Here is a 25,440-nt window from a genome sequence, read left to right on the forward strand (position 1 = left end):
TAGAAATACTTCGGTGCAATGATTTGTATGGATATGACATGTAATGATCTCATAAACTCAATCGTAGGTAAAGCGGGTTTGAAAGAATGGTCTATTGGTAGGATACTGGGAAGATGTAGTAGGAAGATTGCTTAAAAAACACTCATGCTACACGTATTAGAATATTGCTCACTTGTGAAGCGATGACAGAAAATAGGACTAACAGGGGATATTATTATTCGTATGGCTTACGTTGTCATTTTCTTATGCAATGACTTTATATGTAAATGAATAAATGTACATAAACAATACGCGATATTAACAAACAAAAAGCTATGTGTGTGTCTTTCAACCAGACCACAGATCTTGGTGTCAGAGGAAATTCCTGTATTAGTCTCCAGTCAATTACTGCGCAGTTTACACAGGAACCCACACTCATACAAACAAGCACCGTACTACCATGCCCTGTACAGAATCGATTGAGAGCTCTCCATAGTTTCCTGAGAAGATCGGATCTGTTCAGACGTTTACTAGGATGAGCAAGAAGGCGAGAATTAGCTGGAGGAAACTTCTGCCAAAACTGTTTCCATTTTGGCAGACGTAGAAGAGGCGCATCTTGCGTTAACTGGGCGGTTTTCTGGATTTAAGTCTCCTGGGGGCTGTATTCTGTAGTTATTGTAGAGAAGTGATTTCTGATGAGTAATGTACTTCTGGAGCTTTCTTAGAGTTACTGCTTGTCTCTGACTTACGATGGTGCAACATTACGTAATAGATACAATCAAAGAAGTAGTGTTGATTTAGTATTGCCACTATCCACTCTCACTGCTTGATTTAGTTTAACCTCGACTTCGTGTGCATGTGCGCTGCAGTTCCATTAACCAACAGTGGAGTAAGCCAAGACCAGTGTATCAGTACGAAGAGTATCTGCATTTGCACTACACCCTCACGCATCTAGTTTCCTAATAATGTCAGTTCTGGAGTTCACTTCTTGTCCTATATTTTCTAAGGGTTCTCAAAGGTAAGGGGCCTGGTCCTAACTGACCAAGTATTTTGGGTATGGGTCATGTTCCAGAGGGACATTTTCAGAGACCACATTTAATTTGTGATTCGTCTCACAGCTATGAACATGCTAAGCATTCGAAAGATTTGGCTTCACTCTCTAGTTCTTAGAGTAATAACACTTTATGTTTAAGGGGCTCCGGAACGCCCTATACTTGCAATGTTAAAATAACGCTTATAAATTACATCTTTCCTCACAAAGTATTTGAGGTAGGAAGTTGAACTTTTTACAGATTATTTATTGGAATATGGGCTCCAACTTAACACAGGGAATTTACAAAATTTTAGTTCAGTTATTAAAGATGATTTTTTTTCAATTGTAATGAAAATTCACAACATTTTTTTGCAATTTTTTATTTATATATTCAAAAATATACAGTTTTTTGGAAAAAGGCTGTGTTAAATTATGCAGAAGGTACTGTGTAACATTTACTGAAAGTTTGAAACAAATATGTTTGGAAGATCCTTAGAAAACATGTAATTAGTATGAGAAAATAAAAGTTTTGGGAATCGAGCGACAAAGATTGGATTAACTTTTTAGTGCATTCCAGGTCCATAGGATGGATTATCTCCATCCTCTGCAAACTCCTCCTCCAGCTTCCTCTTGTTCCTCCTCCTGTTTACTCTTGCTTGTATTTCTTGACTCTTTACAGCCCTGTCTGCAGCCCGAAGGCGTTCCTTTTCTAAAGCAAGCATCGCTCGTACCGTGGTAGAACCTATCTTCGTTCCCATATTTCTAAATACCTTGCACCTTACAATGTTGCCATCATTGAAAGTCGCAACAGCATCATACACACCAAAGTGAAGTGTTTCTATCCCAACAAATACAATCTTGGGGATTCTCGACCATATAACACTATTTACACTTTCATTGGAGTTTTGAGTTTTTCCGTGAATACACTTTTTCAGCAGTTCAGGTGCTGCTAAGTCTCTGAAAATAGGTTAGCCACAACACATACTTTATCTCACATCACTAAAATGTACCTGTTGAACACGGACGTTAATAATAACACCATTTGACAGCAATTCAACAGCGCCACAGTGGGTCACGCCCATGTAGAACACATGTCAAAAAAAATTTAAAAATAGTTGTAGTCTTCGGAATTGAATAAATTATATATCCATTAAAAGGTAATAGTCTGCAGATTCAGAAAACGCAAAAAAGTAAAAATTGAATTTTTCATGATTTTGAGCCTTTCCGGAGCCCCTTAAACCTTTGGTGAAAGCTCCTTTCTCATATATAAAAGGCAATATCCTGACTGATTCGTCATCGCCCAGTCCAAACCTCTAAGCATACAAACTTGACATTTGGAGAGGGCGCTGGTCTTATACTGCAGACGTCGTTTAAGAAGGGATATTTCAAAATTCCTACCCTAAGGAGGTGAAATAATAAGGTGAAAGGTTTTTTGAAAATATGTCGCTATAAAGGCAGTTTTGAAGCTAGACCTACAAAAATTGGTATCTGGTTCTCGATCGGAAATAAAGAAATGTGTGTTTCAACTATTTTGGAAATTTAACCCATAAGGAGGTAAAATAGTGGGTGAAAGGTTTTTTGAAAATAAGTTATTATTAAAGAATTACTAAAGCGTTTTTGAAGCTACATTTGGTATTTGACTTCTCAGTAAGAACTAAACAAAGTGTTAGGGAATGAAATTTTCTGTGGAAATATCACCACACGCACGCAAGGGGGGTGATGAACAAAAATTTTGGAACGTAGCTACCAGAATCACTTTATGGTCAGAAGTACATTCAGGAAAAATCATTCTTCACCGCCGGCTGGGGTGACGGAGCGGTTCTAGGCGCTACAGTCTGGAACCGCGCGACCGCTACGGTCGCAGGTTCGGATCCTGCCTCGGTCATGGATGTGTGTGATGTCCTTAGGTTAGTTAGGTTTAAGTAGTTCTAAGTTCTAGGGGACTGATGACTCCAGTAAGTCCCATAGTGCTCGGAGCCATTTTTGAACACTAATAACCAACTACCTGTATAAAGCACATAAGCACGTTGAGTAAAAGCCTTAAAAGGTATTGAACTAGAAAAACACACAACGGTTTTTGCTGACTAGAAACAATATACAAAAATCCACTACGACGTACATTAACAACCTTGCTTGATTGTAGCCAAATATACATAAACACAAATTTACTTAAGTTACAGCTTCCAGATGAGCAGGAATTCGTTATGCAGTTGACTAGTTGTTACCACGAGGCAAAAGGAATGTTTCTTCTTTCTTAGAGTACCATTTACACGTGAGTCTAGTAATAGTAATTATGGCAGGTGAGAGAATGGATCAGGTCTTAGTGCCTTGCGTTTTAAACAGTACGGCCATTGGTACGTTAGACTTTCACAAACACGGCAGAGGCTAACAGTCGAATAAACTCATAGGTAATCTGGGAGGGGAAAGCAGCAATCCGAACCACAGATTTGCTCTGACTCCCCCCCCCCCTTTCGTCCTCAAAAGGGGACAAACGGACCACCCTTTCTAATATTACCACCTTCCCGCGGGTGGGCAGACGAGAATGAATGGCGGGAAACCCCCAAAATATACGGGTGGTATAATTAACAAGAATAAGTAAATTGAATTCAATTAAAGTTCATAAAATCTGTTAACAATCAATACTCAACTTCTGGTGCGTCACGACTCCCAGGACTGAACCAACGCAGCACCTCCAAATGCTCTGCCGAACCGCCCACTGCCAGCCGTTTCAACGGACGCAGGAAGGCGCGCCGACTTTCAGAACCTCCTCACCGGCCGCCAGCATACGGCCGAACTGCAAATTAAGCCCCTCGCGGACCCACGCTCAGGAAGCAGACTAGCAGCTAACGCCCCACACCACGGAGGCGCTGCTCGCGACTGCTTACGCTGACGCCGCGGTCTGCGTGCCGTCCCTCCAGCACCGGCAGGGAAGTCGCTTCTTGACGCCCCGACTGCCGACTCTCCACGAGAGCTTTTTTTTCCCTTTATTGTATTTAAATTCCCCAACGGGGCGGGCTGGCAGCAGCATATGCACTGCTCTTCAGCCGAAAGACATAGACCAAACAATAGAAGACATTTAAAAATATACAAAGGAGAAAACATGGTGAACATGCAAGGTGCCGGGGCTAGCAGTGTATTTAACACTAAAATCTCCATATGCAAATGATGCTCTAAGCCCCCCCCCCCCCCCCTATTCTAACTCCGACTTTTGCTGTTGCACATGGATTAAAAAATATACGCGAACTGACTGTAATCAACCCTGCAAGTGGAGTAGAAAAGAGTTTGGCACCTGCGATAATTTAATTTGATAAATAAGTTAAATAAAGAAGGTTTCATTAACGTAGTGAGAAATGATGGGTTGCTCTACCGATTAACAGAATGAAAGTTCTGTCAAAATAACAATATGATTTATTAAGACTAAACACAAAATAATAAACAAAAACACATGAAACATTTATAATACATCAAATTGGCTCAAATTGGATACTCAAACAAACACTATGAAGGTGAAGTTGTCCCTAAACTAGATTGTGAGGTTTAAGACGAAGTGCTATGTGGAGCCAATTCCTTGCCACTCAAATCTTAAGAGAGACACACAGCTAACCCAACATTAATTGCTGCTACTCAAGACAGAACAAAGTTAGAAAAAGACGAACAGGCGCGCTCTGCTCAGCTCTGATTATCACCTAGGAATATCCCTATCTGCCGGTGCTGCGGACATACATTACCAAACTGTCTTCTTAACTGCCAGAACACGATCTGGCGTACCGGAGGCGATGGCTGGTTGCTTGGCGAGAGCCGACTACCTAGAGCACCCGTACAGGCCGAACACACAACATTCCTGCCCCCACGACAGTGGCCGTGGTTAAACGTTCCAATCAGCAACTCGAAAACCGGCGGAAAATTCCACTCTATTGCCGGAGCACTACCATTCCACCAATGGAGATTCTTGGCGCCAATTTCTGCGCTGATTTTGCTACTTCACGGAGCTATGCCCTGAGCAAGCCAATCGCAGTTACTATTTTGCAGAAAGCGCGGGAATTTTCCCGCCACAACTGCCTGGGTACACAAGTCATTCCCACGCCTCGCTGGTAGCCTGCCAGAAAGTGTTTTCGCCAAGTTTCTGCGAAGTAACGGAACCTCTAGCCCAGCCGCTACTTCAGACCCCTCCGGGCGTGTCTTTTGACAATGTCGGCGTCTGCAAAGCATTCACTCGACTTCCTCACACCCGTCGGCTTAATGCTTTCCAGATCAGCAGAGCCCGCCTGTCACCGGACCACCCGGGTGACGAGAGATGCTGCGTGTGAAGTCTGCGTGTGAAGGAATAGCGACTTTTCACTGCATGCAATTAGAGAGGAAAATCGTAAGATAGAAATATGAGAGGGGGCTCATGCCACCTCTCAAACATAGATATAAAAAGGGGGGAACATCATGGAAGGCAATAGGCAAAAAAAGGGGCGACTGTAAAATGGAGATAAAAACCATAAGAAAGTAGCACACACAAAAACCCACACACTGGGACAATTAAAAGAACACAAGGCACAGTATGGCCAGAGCATAAAGTATCGACAGATGGCGTAGCACGTTACAAACACTGACAGTGACACTAAGTACAAGGCCAGCAGACAATTAAAATCACACCTCTTGACGCACAGGAGAAGCAGCACTAAACACTACACTGTCGTGGCACACTGACGATGATCAAAACGGCGGACCTGCCAGGCGCAAGGAAATGAGGGAGAAGGGAGGGAGGGAGGGGAAGAGAGGGGGGGATATGGGCAGGGGGGCGCGCTGAAGAGGGCCAGGTAGGGAGGGACGTGGGAGGGGGTGCAGAATCTCAGGGGGGGAAGGAGGAAAATCCGCTCTGGGAGAAGGAGGGGAGAGGAAAAAGGGGGCACTGGGGAGGGGGGGATCAAGGCCAGGTTATAGTTGGAAGGAAGGGTAGATGTCATGGCGAAGTTCATCATCCGGGAGGCGAAGGCGCTGGAAATTGCCCTGATGAAGTTGGTGTGGAGGTGGAGAGAGGGAGGGATACAGCGGTAGAGGCGCGGCAATGGGCGGGGGTGGAGAAAAAGGAGGAAACCAGACGGTGGTGGTGGGGGGGGGGAATCAAGCGCGCGGACAATGTAAAGGACGCGGAGATGTTGGAGGAACAGGAGCAAGTGGGGGAAGGGGATGAGTTCACACAGGAGCCGTGTGGGGGAAGGAAGGCAGATACGGAAGGCAAGGCAGAGCGCATGGTGTTCGAGGATTTGGAGGGCCCTGTAAAAGCGGGTGGGTGTGGAGATCCAGGCAACGTTGGCATAACAGAGGATAGGACGGATGAGGGATTTGTAGGTGTGGAGGATGGTAGAAGGATGCAATTCGCATGTCCAGCCAGACAGCAGTTTCAGGAGGCGGAGGTGGGAATGGGCTTTCTGCTGGATGGTCTGGAGGTGAGGGGTCCAGGTGAGGTGTCGGTCGAAGGTGAGGCCAAGGTAAGGTGGGGGTGAGCTGGATGAGACAGCCATAAAGGGTGAGGTAGAAATGATGGAGACGAAAGGAGCTGGTGGTGCGGCATATGATGATTGCCTGGGTTTTGGAGGTGTTGAGACAGAGGAACCACTGGTTACACCAAGTGGTGAATTGGTTAAGGTGGGTTTGGAGGGTACATTGGGACTGTTGAAGGGTAGGATAGAGAGCCAGGAAGGCAGTGTCATCAGCATCACGTGAACAGCAGAGTTTTCCCCTTTCCCGCTAGAGGGAGACACCTAAGCCTTCAATTGCGGTAACGGCCGCACCACCATAAAACGGAGGCGACTGCTTCACGCTACGCACTGCGGCGCGCTTTTCAAAGCTAACTGTACTACGGCTCAAACACCATAAAATTCGATTAAAGAAACATACACACACATACGCACACACACACACACACACACACACACACGCACACACACACACACACACACGCACACACACACACACACACACACACACACACACAAAGAAAAATCCATGCAGACCACACTGTTAAGCAGTGGGCACTAAGCTGGTAGGGGATACAGGAAGTATACAAAGGACAGTAGGGATGGTCACACCACCGGGAGTGCCACTGATATCTGATATGCTGAAAATCACGCACTTACAGGCGACAACTATCCGCACAGACAATTAAAGCAGTGATTGTTCCCGCGCTTCGTATGCGTTTAGTGCAGTGTGGGTGGTGTGCGTGTTGCGGCAGGGCGTTCAACTCGACGACGCACTACCAGCGGCGGGCGGAGGGCCCCATCGCGGTGGACACCGTGCTGACGCTGGACGCGCACAGCGGCCGGCTCAAGCGCTCCTGGGGCCGCGGGCTCTTCTACCTGCCGCACGGCCTCACCGTCGACCCCAGGGGCCACGTCTGGGTCACCGACGTCGCCCTCCACCAGGCGCTCAAGGTAACCTAACCGTAGAATCCGGCTCCTTTCCACCACCACCTTAGTCTCGTCCAAGTCCAAAGAATACACACGCAGTTGAATGAAGGTAGCTGTTACGCTGGAGAGCGAGGGTCCCTGTCGCTTACTCAGTCGCTGAGCGTTTTACTTTACTGCGATATAGTCAGACCCTATTCTGGAATTAAGCTTGACAGTTAGGTGGGCTCAGGTCAGACAAATTCTTCATCCCGTACACTACCTGATTAAAAGTATTTGGATATATATTAGTGAACATCGATATCCTCCCTTTCCCTTTATAACGGCTTCAGTTCTGCTGGCGACACTTCTGAATGTTTGTGGAGGAATGGTAGCCCATTCTTCTTCATGAAACGAAACCAGAGAAGGTAGTGAAGCTGGATGCTGGGGTCTCGAGCAAAATCATCCCAGAGTTGTTCCGTTTGGGTCAGTTTGGGACTCTGGACAGTCCTTTTCGGGAATATTATTGTCCACACTCCATTGCCTCTCAGATGCTGTTTTATGAGAGGGTGTATTGTGTTCACATCCTTCCGCATTTAGTGTTTCCTAAAGCGCAATAATGGGACCACACTTCTACCACGGGAAACATGCCCCATACCATAACATTGCTTCCTCCGTACTTACTGTTGGCGCTACTCGGTCGCCGAACCTAGAGCCTTCCGTCGGATTACCACAGGATATGCATGATTCATCACATCAGATCACTAGTTTGCTGTCATCCACTCTCGTTACGCCACCTCAAGTGTATGGCTTTTGAGGAGATGCTAACCGTTGTATCCCATTCTTTTTAAATCCCATTGCACAGTCCTTGTACTAGTTGGGCTGCTGGTAGGACTTTGGATCTCACGAGTGATTCCTTCCGCTTATTTCTTATTTTTTACGGCCACCATACGCAGTGATCGACAGTCACTTTCCCGTCAGTACACGAGATCTACCAGGTCTTGGATTAGCTACGGTTGTCCCCTCGCTTTTTCACTTCACACTCGCGTCACCAACAGCCGTTCCACGTTCGAACTCACTGAGCTGCTCTGACTCACCTGTTCTGCTGTTACTGCTTCGCTGTTGACAATACTTCCCGCCTACTTTTCTAGTAGAGGGTCTGCCTCACTTCAAGAGGTCAATTCCGCGTTAAATAGGATACTTTTTGTGAGACAGTGGATACTGGGGCAACTCGGGGCAGGTGACAGTGACAGTGACAGTGACTGTGAACAAAGCGCTGTGTAGAGGAAACAAGTTTCTACGTGTCCAACCTGTTGGGCTACAAGTGAAAGATACTCCCCTACGCCTCACGGAGCATGTTGTATTGTGTCGACGCATGGGCTGGCAGGAAGACGGGAAAGAAAATACCTCACTAGACACGATGCTTCGAATGAGTGTTGCGAAACGCCGTTACGAGGTCTACTCAAAAGCTTCCAGAACTTTGCCCACAAAATTTTTCTGCGCTTAGCGTTAGTCATTGTGCACGGTCTTCTTCGAAATACTCTCACCCACAACTACAACGCTCCCAAAGCCGTTTACACTTCCGGAAGCAGTCTTGGTACGCCTCTTGCCCGATCACGCAAAGTGCCGTCTGCGAATTTTCTTTTATTTCGTCCATCGTTGCAAATTTTCGTCCTTTCAGCGGGGTCTTCAACTTTGTAAATAAAAAAAGTTCGCAGGGGCCAGGTCTGGAGAGTACATAGGATGGAACAACACAGTGATTTCGTTTTTTGTGCTATGGCCACACACCAACAGGGATAGATGTGAGGTTGCGTTATCGTGATGCAAGAGTCATGAATTGTCTCGCCACATTTCAGACCGTTTCCTTCTCACATTTTCTCGCAGGCGTTGCAGCACGTCCCGATAACAGTGTGTCCTTGTGGCACGAAGTCATGATGAACTAATCCTTAAAAATCGAAGAAAGCTATCAACATGGATTTGACATTTGACCTGACGAGCTTTTTTTGGTCTTGGAGAATCTTTCCCGACCCACTGTGAAGATTGAACCTAGGTCTCAACATCATAACCGTAGACTCACGTCTCATCACCAGCTTTGATTCTCTTAAGGAACATCTCGTCCTCGTTTGCACGATCCAAAAGCTCTTCATAGATTGGAAGACGAAGGTCTTTCTGCAGACGAACTTGGCGGCAACGCGAAGCATTCCAAGATGCTGTGTCAGCATTTCATGACATGATCCAATTGAAATGTTACATTCGTCTGCAATTTCTCAGTCAGTCTTCGATTGGCCCCCACTGTTTCGTTGACGTTCCTGTCATGCGCGTCGTCGGTAGCCGCCGAAGGGCGTCCTGAAGGAGGATCATCTTTAACTTCCGTCCGGCAGTTTTTAAACCGTGTGAACCATTCGTAACACCGAGTACGGCTGAAGAACCCATCACCGTAAGCTTCCTTCATCAGTTGCTGTGCCTCTGTAAAGGTTTTCTTGAGTTTCATGCAAAACTTAATGTAGGCGCTTTGCCTCTATAACTCTGCCATCTCGAAATTCGCAAACTGTGCGACATAACGTTCTACTCAACACAGCACTGAACAATAACTAACGGATGTACAACAATGAAACTTCCGGCACACAGGCGTGTGCAGGGAAGCCAACCGCATTTCGCCGCGACACACATTTGGCGCGAAATTACGAATGTTCCGCAATTTTTTAAACAGACCTAGTATAGTCGTGGTAGCGACTTGTGGTTGTTCGGTCTGCAGAAGCAGCAGCAGATCACAGTGGAGGCTCTTCGCTATGCTTGAGGATCAGAAAACACAGGACGTGGAGTTTGCAGATTTCTGAGGGATTTCAGTAACCTCAATATTAATCTGAAATGTCCTTAGAGGGGACATATTTTAGTAGTGTGTGTGTTTCACTATCATAAATTAGGGTGTTACTCATTATCAATTAAAGACACTAATAAATATTTCACTTGCTGAAATGAAGGAACCTTCTGCTGTAGACACTGTTGCTGCAGCTGGTGTCAGAAACTTCATATCTGCCAGATTATTGCTCAAGACTTTGATAATGAACGTAAGTGATGACAGTCAGTCGTATTCATTGTTGTAAGACACATGATCTGTAATATATCTGCAACAAAATGCAGCTACATCCATTACCTGTTGCCTCACAACACACAGCGTGAAAGCCACGAGCCACTCAGTGAAAGTTGGCCATGCACCACCTACACTTTAATGTACCCATGTTCTGTTTGTATTAAAATAACACCTGACTTCCACGGAAGTGACCCTGAACCATTATTAAGAGGATGGGAATATCTTGGTTCCCTTTCTAATCTTACTATCTGATACAAACATGTTAACTGTTTTGGTTCAAAGAAGTCACATTAAATTAAGACGTAGCTTTCTAAAAACTAAGTATCATAAATTTAGCCGGCCGTTGCTGCCGAGCGGTTCTAGGCGCTTCAGTCTGGAACTGCGCGTCTGCTACGGTCGCAGGTTCGAATCCTGCCTCGGGCATGGATGTGTGTGATGTCCTTAGGTTAGTTAGGTTTAAGTAGTTCTAAGTTGTAGTGGACTGATGACCTCAGATGTTAAGTCCCATAGTGCTCAGAGCCATCATTAATTTAGCTGCTGTCCAAAACAGATAAATTATGTGGAAATAAAAACAGCAATGATGAATATAATTAAATTCATATAGTTGATGCACCTAAACCTTTTTTATTGCAGGCTCTACGTTTATTTTCATTTTTCGTTACTTAATTGCTCTGTGTGTCATTATCAACAAATATCTCATAATTCCATACAATTATTCAGTTTACACAATGTTAACTTAATTGATATTTAAAAATAGCTACATGCGTTCTACATACAGATGAATTCATATACGAGGGCGTGCTGAAAAGTAATGTCTCCGAACTTTTATTCTGTTCTCAGTATCGGTTGACGTGTTACACGTTATACACATTACTCGATCGACTTTGCCGCTCTGCTGACGTAACATGCAACACTCTGCCTCTGGCTGGTTCCGAATGGTACCGCGCAACGTGGCGGTCCGTTACGCAACTATGTCGGTGTGTGAAAACAGCGTTATGTAATCCCTCGGAAAACTGAAAGCACAGATTAGAAGAGTTCGTCCACACATGGTGCACCATCACCTTCAGCATTACAGTGCCAGATCACACACAGGCACAGCGACATATACACTGAAGAGACAAAGAAATTGGTACACCTGCCTAATATCGTGTAGGACCCCCGCCAGCATGGAGAAGTGCCGCAACATGACGTGGCATGCACTCTATGCCTGAAGTAGTGCTGGAGGGAACTGACACCGTGAATCCTGCAGGGCTGTCCTTAAATCTGTAAGAGTACGAGGGATGGAGGCCTCTTCTGAACAGCGCGTTGCAAGGCATCCCAGATATGTTCAACAATGTTCATGTCTCGGGAGTTTGGTGATCGACGTAAGTGTTTAAACTCAGAAGAGTGTTCCTGGAACCACTCTGTAGCAATTCTGGACTTGTGGAGTGTCGCAGTTTCCTGCTGGAATTGCCCAAGTGCGTCGGAATGCACGATGGACGTGAATGGGTGTAGGTGATCATACAGGTTGCTTACGTACGTGTCGCCTGTCAGAGTCGTATATAGAGGTGTCAGGGGTCCCATATCAATCCAACTGCACCCGCCTCACACCATTACAGAGCCTCCATCAGCTTGAACAGTCCCCAGCTGACATGCAGGGTCCATGGATTCATGAGGTTGTCTCCATACCCGTACACGTCCATCCGCTCGATACAATTTGAAACGAGACTCGTCCGATCCGGCAACATGTTTCCTGTCATCAACAGTCCAATGTCGGTGTTGACGGGCCCAGGCGAGCCGTAAAGCTATGTGTCGTGCAGTCATCAACGGCACACGAGCCCATATCGATGATGTTTTGTTGAATGGTTCGCACGCTGACGCTTGCTGACGGCCAAGCATTGAAATCTGCAGCGATTTGTGGAAGGGTTGCACTTCTATCTCGTTGAACGATTCTCTTCAGTCGTCGTTGGTCCCGTTCTTGCAGGCTCTTTTTCCGGCCGCAGCGATGTCGGAGATGTGATGTTTTACCGGATTCCTGATATTCACGGTACACTCGTGAAATGGTCGTACGGAAAAATCCCCACTTCATCGCTACGTCGCAGATGCTGTGTCCCGTCGCTCTTGGGCCTACTATGACACCGCTTTCAAACTCACTCAAAATCTTTAAAACCTGCCATTCTAGCAGCAGTAACCGCTCTTACGACTGAGCCAGACACTAGTTGTATTATATACACGTTGCCGACCGTAGCGCCATATTCTGCCTGTTTACGTATCTCTGTATTTGAATACGCATGCTTACACAAGTTTCATTGGCGCTTCAGTGTAGAACAATTCGACGCCTGAGGTTCACTGCAATCAATCATCCTTCACACAGTCCCGACTTCGCCCCATCCGATTTTCATCCGTTTCCGAAAAATATCGAGTCCCTTCGAGGAATTTAGTTTTATGGTGACGAAGCGACGTAAGCAGAGGTGAGGCTGTGGCTTTGTCAACAATGTCAGACATTCTACAGTGGCGGATCAAAAAACAGGTCTCTCGTTGGGAAAAATGTCTGTTGACAGTGTAACTATGTTCAGAAATAAATGTGTAGACATGAACAATAAGGTGTAGAATCTTAATAACGTTTGTCCATTTAAAACGCTTCAAGAGTTTTCGCATAAAAAATTCGGAGGCATTACTTTTGAGCATGTTCTCGTACAATTTTGCGCTGACGGTGGGCGACATCTGCCTGTGTTTTGTAAAACGAAAAAATTTTCAGAAACGATAAACATCTGTCACTCATTTATTAGTTGGTTATTATTGTTATTCTTTATTTATTACAATTTTCTTTTTTATTCTGGATTTACATTTATATTTACCATAAATCACACCACAATAATTTTATTTAAAGTAAGTATTTTACTTTGAACATAAAGTATTTTACAATTACTCTGGAAGCGGTTTGGTTCTAAAATGATGGGTACAAATGAAAAATAACATAGACATTTCATAATATTTATTTCTGTACATATCTGCTTATTACTTTTTTCGAACAATTGCCGTCAACTTTGCTTCAAGACTTTGTAACTAAAAGTAGGGTACTGGACGGGTCATAGGTGGCGGATAGTGAATGTTCCATCAGGTATGGTGGACCTGAATACAAAAGAACCAGTCCCAGACCAAGGCAAAACAAAAAAAAAAAAAACAAAAAAAAACAATTCCACTTTGCTTCTGTCTTGTCGCAAGCGGCGAAGTGGTCAGGTCTGTTCACCATTGGTACGGCTGAAATTCATATTCTGTAACTAAACCTTCCATTCTTAACATTCTGAGTTTACTCAATCAGTCTGCTCAACCCCACCTGAATCCAGGTACAATTATCATGGAGCATTGTGATAATCACAATGTTATCCCAGTTGGTCAATCCACCGCCGGCATTACTGGAGCAACTGGTCTTTCGGATTCTGGGGCGGCCAGCTTAAAATACAGTGCGATTCAGCAGAGGAAGTCGGAGTCCTCTGGCCAACCTAAAACCAAAACAAATACGTTTTTTGCAATACTTAACATACAAATATTATCGCAACCAGGTATTCATAAGTTGGGGGATACATTAAAAGAACAGAATGTTAAAATTTGGCACTTCAAGAAACACGAATGACGGACGATAACACCATGGATTTCGGCAATTATCGTTTTTTTTAAAGTAAAACTGATAAAAGAATCATTAATAATGCACCACATCTGGGAGTAGCTTTTGCAGTCTCCAGAAACATAACGGAGGTAAAACCCATTAATAATAGACTAATTACAATTTCTCTTAAATGCGCAAATAAAGCATACACTTTAATTAATACCCATACGCCAGTCAATGAGGATAACCGTAAAAAACTGATGAAGTTAATGAAGCATGGGAAACATTAGGAAGCATCATCTCGAAAATTCCCTTGAACCAAAAATTTTAATGGCTGATTTTAATGCTCAATTGGGTAGAGAGAAAAAATATAAGAAAACAGTGGGTGGATTTCCTGCTCATAAATTGACATACTAAAATGGCCAAAGACCAAACAACCAAAAATTTTAACCTTAAAATCATGTGAACACATTTTAAAAAGAACCCTTCTAAACAAAAACCTGGCGGACACCCAATACATTTATTGGGGAATTTCAAATCGATCATGTAGCAATTTCATACCATAACTACAAAGAAATTTTAAATGTCCAAGTTAGGAAAGGGGCTAATATTGATTCTGACCATTATTTAACGCGAATAAAAGTAAAACTTCAGCCTCAGAAACTCTTCAAAACAAAAAATGTTATCCCAAAATTTGACACTGCTAAAATAACTCCAAGTCTAACAAGTGAACTTGACAAAAAACAATCCAACAGTTGGCAAAGCCTAAAAGAAAAGTTCATCAAAACAGCACAACATATAATTCCGCTTCGAAAGAAACAAAAATACCCTTGGTGGAACGCGGATTGTGAAACAGCAGTTAAGTCTAGGCATGAGGCATTCAAAAATTGGAACGGTAAAAAAACTGAAAGAAGCACAACGCTTTTCTCACTGTCAGGAAAGAAACATCTAAATTAATCCGGCGGGCTGAAAGAAACTACGAAAATGCGCAACTTTTGGAAATCGGAAAAGATTTCCAAAAGAACAATACAAGAAACTTTTATAAAACATTCAAAACAAAACTAACAGGTTACCAACCAAAAGTCTTTGCTTCAAAAATAAAAATGGCAGTTTGGCTCCTAACAACCAGGTAAACTGTAAGGTACTTGCTAATTATTTTGAAAAACTATTGAACTGACCAGAACCAACGAATAAATTCCAACCATAGCAAACTAATAACACCAACCGTAACTCTGAAGCACCTGACGAAATCGAAATAACTAAACAAATTAGGAAACTTAAAAACAATAAAGCATCCAGAGAAGACGGTACTAAAATCAGCTGGCTCTAACACTATAAAAGAGATCACTCAACTAATAGGACATATCTGGCAAACCGAGAAACACCTGAGGACTGGAAAACCTGCCCTAAGTCATCCATTGCATAAAAAAGGGGATAGAACCGATGTTAGTAATTACCGAGGAATCTCTCTTCTCCCAGTCACATACAAAATTCTCTCACACTGTTTACTTGATCGCACCCAAGAACATCTAGAACCTAAAATTGGTGAATACCAACCAGACTTTAGGCCAAACAGATCCTGTCCAGAACAAATTCTTGCTCTTAAACTAACCCTCAGACGCCAAAGGATTTCTAATAACAATATTGTATTTACATTTGTGGATTTTAAAAAGTCTTACGACTCAGTTGATCGTGAATCTCTTTTCCAAATTTTAAAGGAACAAGACCTAGATAATAAAACTCTAACACTGATTAAGGAAACTTTAACCGACACTAGATCTAAAGTTAAATTCATGGGAGAGATTTCTGAACCAATTGAAATAAAGACTGGTGTTAGACAGGGAGATGGACTCTCTCCATTACTGTTTAACTTTGTTTTGGAAAAGGTAATTACGGAATGGAGAGAGTGATGTTTTCTAAACCCATGTTGACTGTGTCAATAGACAGTTTTCTTAGAGGTAATTCATAATGTTTGAACTCAATATATGTCCTGCTGCATATCGACGTTAACGATATGGGCCTGTAATTTAGTGGATTACTCCTACTACCTTTCTTGAATATTGGTGTGATCTGTGCAAATTTCCAGTCTTTGGGTACGGATCTTTCATCGAGAGTACGGTTGTATATGATTGTTAAGTATGGAGGTAATGCATCCGAAAGGAACGTAATTGGTACACAGTCTGGACCAGAAGACTTGCTTTTATTAAGTGATTTAAGTTGCTTCACTACTCCGAGCATATTTACTTCTACGTTACTCATGTTGGCAGCTGTTCTCGATTCGAATTCTGGCATATTTACTTCGTCTTCTTTTGTTAAGGCATTTCGGAAGACTGTGTTTAGTAACTCTGCTTTGGCAGCACTGTCTACGATAGGATCTCCATTGCCATCGCGCAGAGAAGGCATTGATTGTTTCTTGCCGCTAACATACTCCACATACGACCAGAATCTCATTGGATTTTCTGCCAGGTTTCGAGACAAAGTTTCTTTGTGGAAACTGTTATAAGCATCTCGCATTGAAGTCCGCGCTAATTTCGAGCTTCTGTAAAAGATAACCAATGTTGGGCATTTTGCGTCTGTTTAAATTTGACATGTTTGTTTCGTTGTTTTAGAAACATTGTTCTAACCCGTTTTGTGTACCAAGGGGGATCAGCTCCGTCGTTTGTTAATTTATTTGGTATAAATCTCTCAACTGCTGCCGATACTATTTCTTTTAATTCAAGCCATATCTCGTCTCCACTCATATTATTAATTTGAATGAGTGGAGATTACCTCTCAGGAAGGCGTCAAGTGAAGTTTTATCTGCTTTTTTGATTAGTTGTATTTTTCGCTTATTTTTTGAGGATTTGGGGATTACAATATTCAGTCTTGCTATGACAACCCTGTATTCACAAATCCCTGTATCGGTTTTGATGCTCGTTATTAACTCAGGATTATTTGTTGCTAAGAGCTCAAGTGTGTTTTCACAACCATTTACTATTCGCGTGGGTTCCTGGACTAACTGCTCGAAATAATTTTCAGAGAATGCGTTTAGCACAATTTCGGATGATTTTTGTGCGTACCTCCGGAATTAAACCTGTATTTTCGCCAGCATATCGAGGGTAAATTAAAGGCACCACCAACTATTATCGTATGAGTCGGGTACGTGTTTGACATCAAACTCAAGTTTTCTTTGAACCTTTCAGAGATTGTATCATCTGAATTGGGAGGTCGGTAAAAGGTTCCAGTTATTGAAACTTCCTGGCAGATTAAAACTGTGTGCCCGACCGAGACTCGAACTCGGGACCTTTGCCAATCGCGGGCAAGTGCTCTACCATCTGAGCTACGGAAGCACGACTCACGCCCGGTCCTCACAGCTTTACTTCTGCCAGTATCTCGTCTCCTACCTTCCAAACTTCGCAGGAGAGCTTCGCAGGAGAGCAGGTAGAAGAGGAGATGCTAGCAGAAGTAAAGCTGTGAGGACCGGGCGTGAGTCGTGCTTCGGTAGCTCAGATGGTAGAGCACTTGCCCGCGAAAGGCAAAGGTCCCGAGTTCTAGTAACTCACAGGAAGTATCTACTTCAATTTCGCGACAAGTTAAACTACTTCTGACAGCCACCGCCTACCGTGTTTAGCCTATCCTTTCGGAACACCGTTAGGTTCTTCGCAAAAATTTCGGCTCAGCTTATATCCGGCTTTAGCCAGCCTTTAGTGCCTATAACGATTTGAGCATCAGTGCTTTCTATTAGCGCTTGGAGCTCTGGTACTTTCGCAACACAGCTACGACAATTTACAACAGTTATACCAATGGTTACTGTATCTACGATCTTCCTGTGTTCAGCCTGCACACTTTGTGACGGAAGCTTATCTTGTGTTTCCCCGAGACCGTCTAACCTAAAAAATCGCTCAGTCCACGCCACACAGCCCCTGCTACCCGTGTAGCCGCCTCTTGCGTATTGTGGACACCTGACCTATTCAGCGGAACCGGAAACCCAACCACCCTTTGGCGCAAGTCGAGGAATCTGCAGCCTATGCGGTCGCAGAATCGTCTGAGCCTCTGATTCAGGCTGAGTGGAGGCACTCGGCTCCGTACCAGAGGTCCGCAATCGGTCCTGTCGACTATGCTGCAAATGGTCAGCTCTGCTTTCATCTTGCAAGCGAGACTGGCAGCCTTTACCACTTCTGTTAGCCGCTCGAAACCCGAGAGAATCTCTTCTGATTCAAAGTGACACACATCATTGGTACCGACGTGAGCAACCACCTGCAGTTGGCTGCACCCTGTGCTCTTCATGGCATCCTGGAGGACCCTTTCTACAGCTGGAATGACTCTACCTGGCATGCAAACGGAGTGAGGATTGGTTTTCTTACCCTTCTTGTCAGACAAGTTCCTAAGGGGTCTCATAATGCGCCTAATGTTGGAGCTCCCAACTACCAATAACCCTACCCTCTGCGATTGCCCGGATCTTGCAGGCTGAGTGGTTTCCTCTGAAACAGGACGTGAACAGCATCCGGCTCAGCGACAGTGTCAGCCACAGACAGCACCTGGAACCTGTTTGTCAGACAAACTGGGGAGGCCTTACGTGCGGCCGCCTGGGAAGTCTTTCGCCGCCTGCTTCGCCCCGGGGCGACCTCCCACTCGACCACAGGTCAGGGGTCAGCCTCAGTGCGAGCAGTAACTGGGTTGGCCACCGGTGAAGACCGATCGGATGACTCTGACGCGCTGGACGTTTGGATCCCCACGGCCGGCCCACAACAGTGGTGCCCATCCACTGCAGCCTCAAGCTGTGTAACCGAAGCCATCACAGCCTGAAGCTGAGAGCGAAGTGTCACCAACTCGGCTCGCATCCGCACACAACAGTCGCAGTCCCTGCCCATACCAAAGACCGTGGAAAACTAAAGTATGCAGATAGACGGACTATCGGCACGTGCTGCGCAACTCTACTGTAGACCCTGACGGAAACGCACGCACTGTGTCTAGTAATACGCAGATATTCGAAAAAGTAACTACCGAAGCACTCAGGTGAAACTAAATAATTTTTCCCTGATTGTGATCTTGTAATATGTCACAAAATCGGTTTACTTTCCAACGCGAACGAAAACGCGACAACTGTGGCTGTTATATATTAAATTTACACGCAGAAACTCAAGAAACTAAACTATTAAAACACTTCCAAGGAGAGCTTCTGTAAAGTTTGGAAGGTAGGAGACGAGATACTGGCAGAAGTAAAGCTGTGAGTACCGGGCGTGAGTCGTGCTTCGGTAGCTCAGATGGTCAGTCTGCGTTCGGCAGGGCAGCAGTGCGCACCGCGCTCGGCCGTCCCCGCCGCTGCCCGCGCGGAGTGTTTTGTTTACTTCCCCGTCACCGCGCTTCTCAGTCGAACAAGCTATAATGGCCAACTCTCACAGGAAGAACACTCTCAAGTTCACCTTCTCAAATGAATACGCACGACCCAAAGCACTGGCCGTAGAACGCTTCCTACGCGAAGACGTGAGGATCCCCCGTGACGAACTCATCGGCATACACCTATCGATCATTAGCAGCGTCGTTTACGTTAAGATGACTTCCGACGCTGCCTGCAACGAGATTATTCAACAGACGCGACATGGACTAAAATTTCGGCACTCCGACGGAAACGTCGGGCCTGTGGATGTCGACCATGCAGGACTTGGCCTTCGGACGATCCGTGTATTCGAACTGCCTTTCGAGGTGAATGAAGATGAAGTCATCGCGGCGCTAAGCCCTTTCGGTAAAGTCCAGAGCCACGTAGCCGAGACATGGGCACAGTTTACGACGTATCCGGTGCTTAATGGTGTGAGACAAGTCCGAATCGATCTCAAACGGCACGTTCCATCGTACATTTATATCGGCGGCTGCCGTGCGGTGGTCATTTACGACGGACAACCTCGAACATGTTCCGGTTGTGGCAAAGAAGGCCACGTCCGTAATGAATGCCTGCAACGCCGCATCACACAACTAAGGCACGACGACACGAACACCGACAGAACCACAACCACCCTTTCAGTCACCTATGCGGCGACACTGCACGTCCAGCCCTCACAAGACGCCATTCATGAGCGTCTCTCTGGTCCGATACACCCGGAGGCGTCCCAGCACCTTGACACCGGCGACGCCGCCCGTGAACATGTCCAACAGCCGGACATGCCCACGCTAGAAGATCACAAGGATACCAACGAGACTGTTCTGGAGGATGACGACCGCATCATAACACCCGCGGCTTTTGTACCGGAACGACGTGAATCTCTTCCTTCTTCAGACACCGAAACTCATTGCCGAAAGCAGAAGTAGCCCAAACGACGAAAAAAACGTCGCAAGACATCAGAATCGACCATTGAGCCCCCTCCACAGGACGAAGAGATGGCACATCACTCTGACGGAGAGCACGATAACACTTTCTCCTCTGCCACGGAGACGCGTCATCCGCAAGACGGTGAACCGTCCAACAGAGATCGTGCGCAAGCCCCGCGCCCAGAAGCCATGGAACACAGCACGCCTGTTGTCACCGACGCAATTGAGCCGACTCGGCCAGCGCTGCCACCTCTCGCCGATGTCAAACCTGTCGGACATTTTTCATGGGCGGATGACACGGATTTCCCACCTCCATCCGATGCGGAAATGAGATCTGTTCCTCCGTTAGACCAACACTAAAATGGGGGAAGTTTCTACGGCGACTCTTGCGACTTCTATGGACTTCACGCATCCACCACGACAATCTTCACCAGCTACGAACCTATCGGCAGCACGGATCTCCCATCAGGCGTACCGCATATATACTATCAATACTAATAATATCGGCTCCCACGTTAAACTTCAACTGCTCCGTGGCACGCTAAGACCAGCGGACATCGACATCGCCCTGTTACAAGAACTGAGGACAGCAACTTGGACTGGGTGTTATGGATATGAGACGTACGCCGCCCCTGCAGCTATGGAACACACAGGCGCAGCCATCCTCCTACGAGAAGGGATCGCAGTTTCCGATGTCGTATATCTCCCAACGGCGCGAGGGGTGGCCATAACGGTTGAAGGACTCAAAATCATAAATCTCTACGCCCCATCGGGCACTGATAAACGGAGGGATCGCTCCCAGTTCTACGCAGCAGATATCACGCCTTTATTCCTCGGCCGATACGATCACCTCATCTTAGGTGGAGATTTCAACTGTGTTCTCGAGCGCACAGACCAATACCCCCATTTCACCACATGTCCGGAACTTCGCTTCCTCGTCCGCCGCCTTCGTCTCCTCGATACTTGGCGAGTGGTACACGGCGACCGCCCGGGGTATACACACATCACGAGCCACTCCGCAAGCCGACTTGATAGAATATACATCTCTAACGCTCGACGCGGAACGTTGGCCGTCTGCCTTTTCGGATCATGACATCTACATCTGTACCATGAACCTACGTCGACAATCTATATGGCGCAGTGCAGGACCTTGGAAACTCAATGTCGCGCTACTGCAGGACCCTGAATGTCAACAACAGGTCACCGACACGTGGCACACCTGAGTTCAACGCATTATGCGTTACGAGACCACACTGCAGTGGTGGTTGCTGTGCGCCAAACCGGCCATCCGACGCACATTGACATACTATGGCAGAGCCAAAGCCCGGTGGAATCACCATACAACTGATTTCTACTATAGCGCTCTACGTGAACTCATGGATCATCCTCCATCCCCGGATCGTCTAAAAGAAGCTCAACGCATCAAGGAAAAGATTTTAACCTTGACCAGATGCCGTCTAGAGGGAGCCATTGTACGAGCACGCAGTCGAGATAGGATTAACGGTGAAGAACCTTCTATGCATCATATTGTTCAAAATGTTCGTCGACGCCGACAGGCTTTAATGACAACTTTAGACTTACCTGATGGACGACGGCTGACTTCGCAAGCTACCGTTGCGGATGCATTCACAACGCACTATAGACTTTTCTATCAAGAAGTTCCTGCCGGTGCAGAGGCCATTGCTGAGGTTGCCCAGGAGACACTTGGTACTCTCAACGCAGCAGCTGCAACCCTCTTGACTTCTGAAGTGACCACCGACGACGTGCAAGGCGCTGTGGCCAAAGGGTCTCTGAATCGATCTCCCGGCCCGGATGGTTTACCTCTCGAATTTTACAGAGCCTTCCAAGATTTAATGATGCCACGATGGAGGGACATGTACTGGGAACTTTTGTCAGGCGCGGCGAACCCGCCACCAATGTTCATGGAAGGTTTACTTGTACCAGTCCCGAAACCCGCAGGAGGAATACGACTCGACAGTTATCGGCCGATCACGTTACACAATTCCGACTTCAAAATTTTCACACGCCTCCTAGCAATGCGACTCAAACATGTCTTACGAGATATTGTTTTCCACGAACAAACATCCTTAGGCGGCGATCGTAATATACAGACAGCCCTCAGTGAATATCGAGATGTGATCGCTGTGGCAACACACTCGCGACTGCCAGGCGCTTTAATCTCCATCGACTTCAAACAAGCATTTGACCGCGTCAATCACGCATTCCTCAACGCAGTGATGGACCGAATGGCAATTCCCCCGACGTTCACGCAAGTGATTATGCGGCTCCTTCGTGGAGCAACGTCCAGACTTCTCGTCAACGGCAGACTTACAGAACCTATACGGATTGAACGCTCCGTACGGCAGGGTTGCCCTTTGTCTACGGTGCTTTATGCCATTGCGATGGAACCACTCATTTGCGGATTATGGCGACGTTTGACAGGTATTCCACTCCGGGATCATAATTTCCGCTGTCGAGCTTACGCGGACGACTTGGCCTTCGTCGTACGTTCAGCGGCCGACGTACAAGCTGCGATGCAGTGGATTACCAGTTACGGTGCAGGGGCAGGGAGCGTTATGAACGTGGCAAAATCATGCGCCATGAAGATCGGCCGCGGCCTTCCCGCAGACAGCGTAGTCCCATTTCAGCTGGTGGACACTCTTCGTTGTCTCGGATTGGTGTCACGCGATACATTCGCCGCACCTCGGCGATCAATTTTCGGGCGCTGCTGCAAAGCATCCGGGCCAACATACAAAATCACTTACTACGCCCGCTGAATATGTGCCAGAGAGTTACTTTCGTCAATACCCATCTGGCAGCCCGGATACCCCATATAGCGCAGATTCTGCCCATCACTGCGACAATGGCGGCCAGATTACAGGCGGTTTTCGGCTATTTTATTTGTTCTGGACACATCTTCAAAGTCCAGTATGAAGCACTCACCTTACCGAAGCGGGACGGTGGCCTCGATCTGGTTAATGTGAGAGCCAGGACTACGGCACTTTACACCAATACTATGCTCCGGTTATGGAAAAGCCAAAATGTTAGTTTTACTGGAATGTTGAGCACTGAGCTCGCACCTGTTTCGAGACGCCCACCGACGTCTCTGGCACACATCCCACCTCCGATGTCACATATCGGCCGTTTCTTTTTGGAGTATAGCTACATATGCACCGAGCTCCCCAGGACCAGGAAGACGACCACCCGCGACATCTATTGCCTTCTCCGAAAGTCTCCACCCCGCAACCCCGTCGAAACACGTCACCCCCAGGTTTCATGGCCTACAGTTTGGAAAGCGATCCACCAACCGTATCACACCACTGACACCACCTCTATGTGGTACCTTCTCGTCAACGGCAAGTATACTACAAGACAGAAACTGCATCGCATCGCACTGGCGGATTCACCCCTGTGCCTCAAGTGCAATGTCGAAGATACAGATTTACATCGTTTTGAGTGTGGGCCAGCAGCAGCTGTCTGGACCCTCGCACAGAAGATTGTGGCTTTCTACCCCCACTACATCACGTTTCTCCTACCATGATGATATATCCCGACTCGACCTACTTTCCATCGGCTAAGTGGCACGCCATCACATGGATCAGTGGCATGGCTGTCAACTACCTCTTCCGGGACGACATCGTCGATCCGGTGGACTTTTGGACACGCCTCCAAGTACATCACCACACCCTTCGCCGACATCGACACTATCGGGCCACTTTCGCGAACTATTTACAGAGTATTTTCACCAACCCGCCTCAAAGCTGGAATCTCAACGAAATGTGCCAGCCAAGACTGGACGATCCCACGTTCCCCTTTAATGGTCAATGAAAGAATGCATTTTGTTCAGATGGCGCGCCAAAGTGGAGCATGGCGCGGAAAGTATTCCTATTTTATTTCACTTCTCTTTTCTCCTCCTCTTCTAAGTTTTTTTTTCCTTACACATGTAACAAACACATAATTTAAAAAAATAAATAAAAAAAAAGTTGGTAGAGCACTTGCCCGCGAAATCAAAGGTCCCGAGTTCGAGTCTCGGTCCGGTACACAGTTTTAATCTGCCAGGAAGTTTCATATCAGCGCACACTCCACTGCAGAGTGGAAATCTCATTCTGGAAACATCCCCAAGGCTGTGGCTAAGCCATGTCTCCGCAATATCCTTTCTTTTAGGAGTGCTAGTTCTGCAAGGTTCGCAGGAGAGCTTCTGTAAAGTTTCGAAGGTAGGAGACGAGGTACTGGCAGAAGTAAAGCTGTGAGGACGGGGCGTGAGTCGTGCTTGGGAAGCTCAGTTGGCAGAGCACCTGCCCGCGAAAGGCAAAGGTCCCGAGTTCGAGTCTCGGTCTGGCACACAGTTTTAATCTATCAGGAAGTTTCATATCAGCGCACACTCCGCTGCAGAGTGGAAATCTCATTCTGGAAACATCCCCAAGGCTGTCGCTAAGCCATGTCTCCGCAATATCCATTCTTTCAGGAGTGTTAGTTCTGCAAGTTTCAAGGGGAAATAAAGCTTTATTCCCGTAGCGCAGGCCTTCCGTAGGGTATACAACTACGCAGCCGGATCCAAGACGCCTGCTTGGCAGATTTTGCACAGTAAATTCCGTTTCCGGTCACCGTGCTTTCACACTCTAGGACATTTATCGAATTGTTTGACGACAGGTTTCCACGTGAACATTAACAAACGCTTTATCACTGTAACTGTCTTCTCAGGAGATATCGAATGCAGTTGTAAAAAGTATACAGTTTCATTTAAACAATGTTCTTACTTCAATATGATACCAGGGCTAAAAACATCAACCAAACCAAAACATACAAGCCCCTCGACACTCTAGCATTTGCCGAAAACGGCGATTTGGTGTGTGTAACCCTTCACGAAATCAAAGGGGTGTTACGTCTTACGTGAATCACCCTGTAATTGTCAGTAATGTGTATTTGCGCCAAAGTCCCAGCTATACCAACCTGAATAAAATAAAATACAGAAAGCTAAATAAGAAAAATTAATATAATGTTTAAAACGTATTCTAAATACGATTTGACAGTTTTGCTGAAATAACGGGTTTTGGAAATGTATCTTTTTTTAGAGCATTAATTAGCATTTTTTAAAAAA

General features: G+C 45.9%; 1 protein-coding gene across 1 annotated transcript in view; it reads left to right on the forward strand.

Annotated features, from left to right (window-relative positions):
- The window catches only part of LOC126191162 (peptidyl-alpha-hydroxyglycine alpha-amidating lyase 2), a 140,805-nt gene that overhangs the window by 25,747 nt on the left and 89,618 nt on the right, over nt 1-25,440 (forward strand). Inside the window, exon 3 of the mRNA XM_049931934.1 lies at nt 7,233-7,431. Coding sequence (XP_049787891.1) covers nt 7,233-7,431 — 199 coding nt within the window. The remainder of the gene's footprint in view (nt 1-7,232; nt 7,432-25,440) is intronic.

Source organism: Schistocerca cancellata, chromosome 6 (assembly GCF_023864275.1).
Source record: "Schistocerca cancellata isolate TAMUIC-IGC-003103 chromosome 6, iqSchCanc2.1, whole genome shotgun sequence".
In the NCBI taxonomy this organism is placed as follows: Eukaryota; Metazoa; Arthropoda; class Insecta; order Orthoptera; family Acrididae; genus Schistocerca; species Schistocerca cancellata.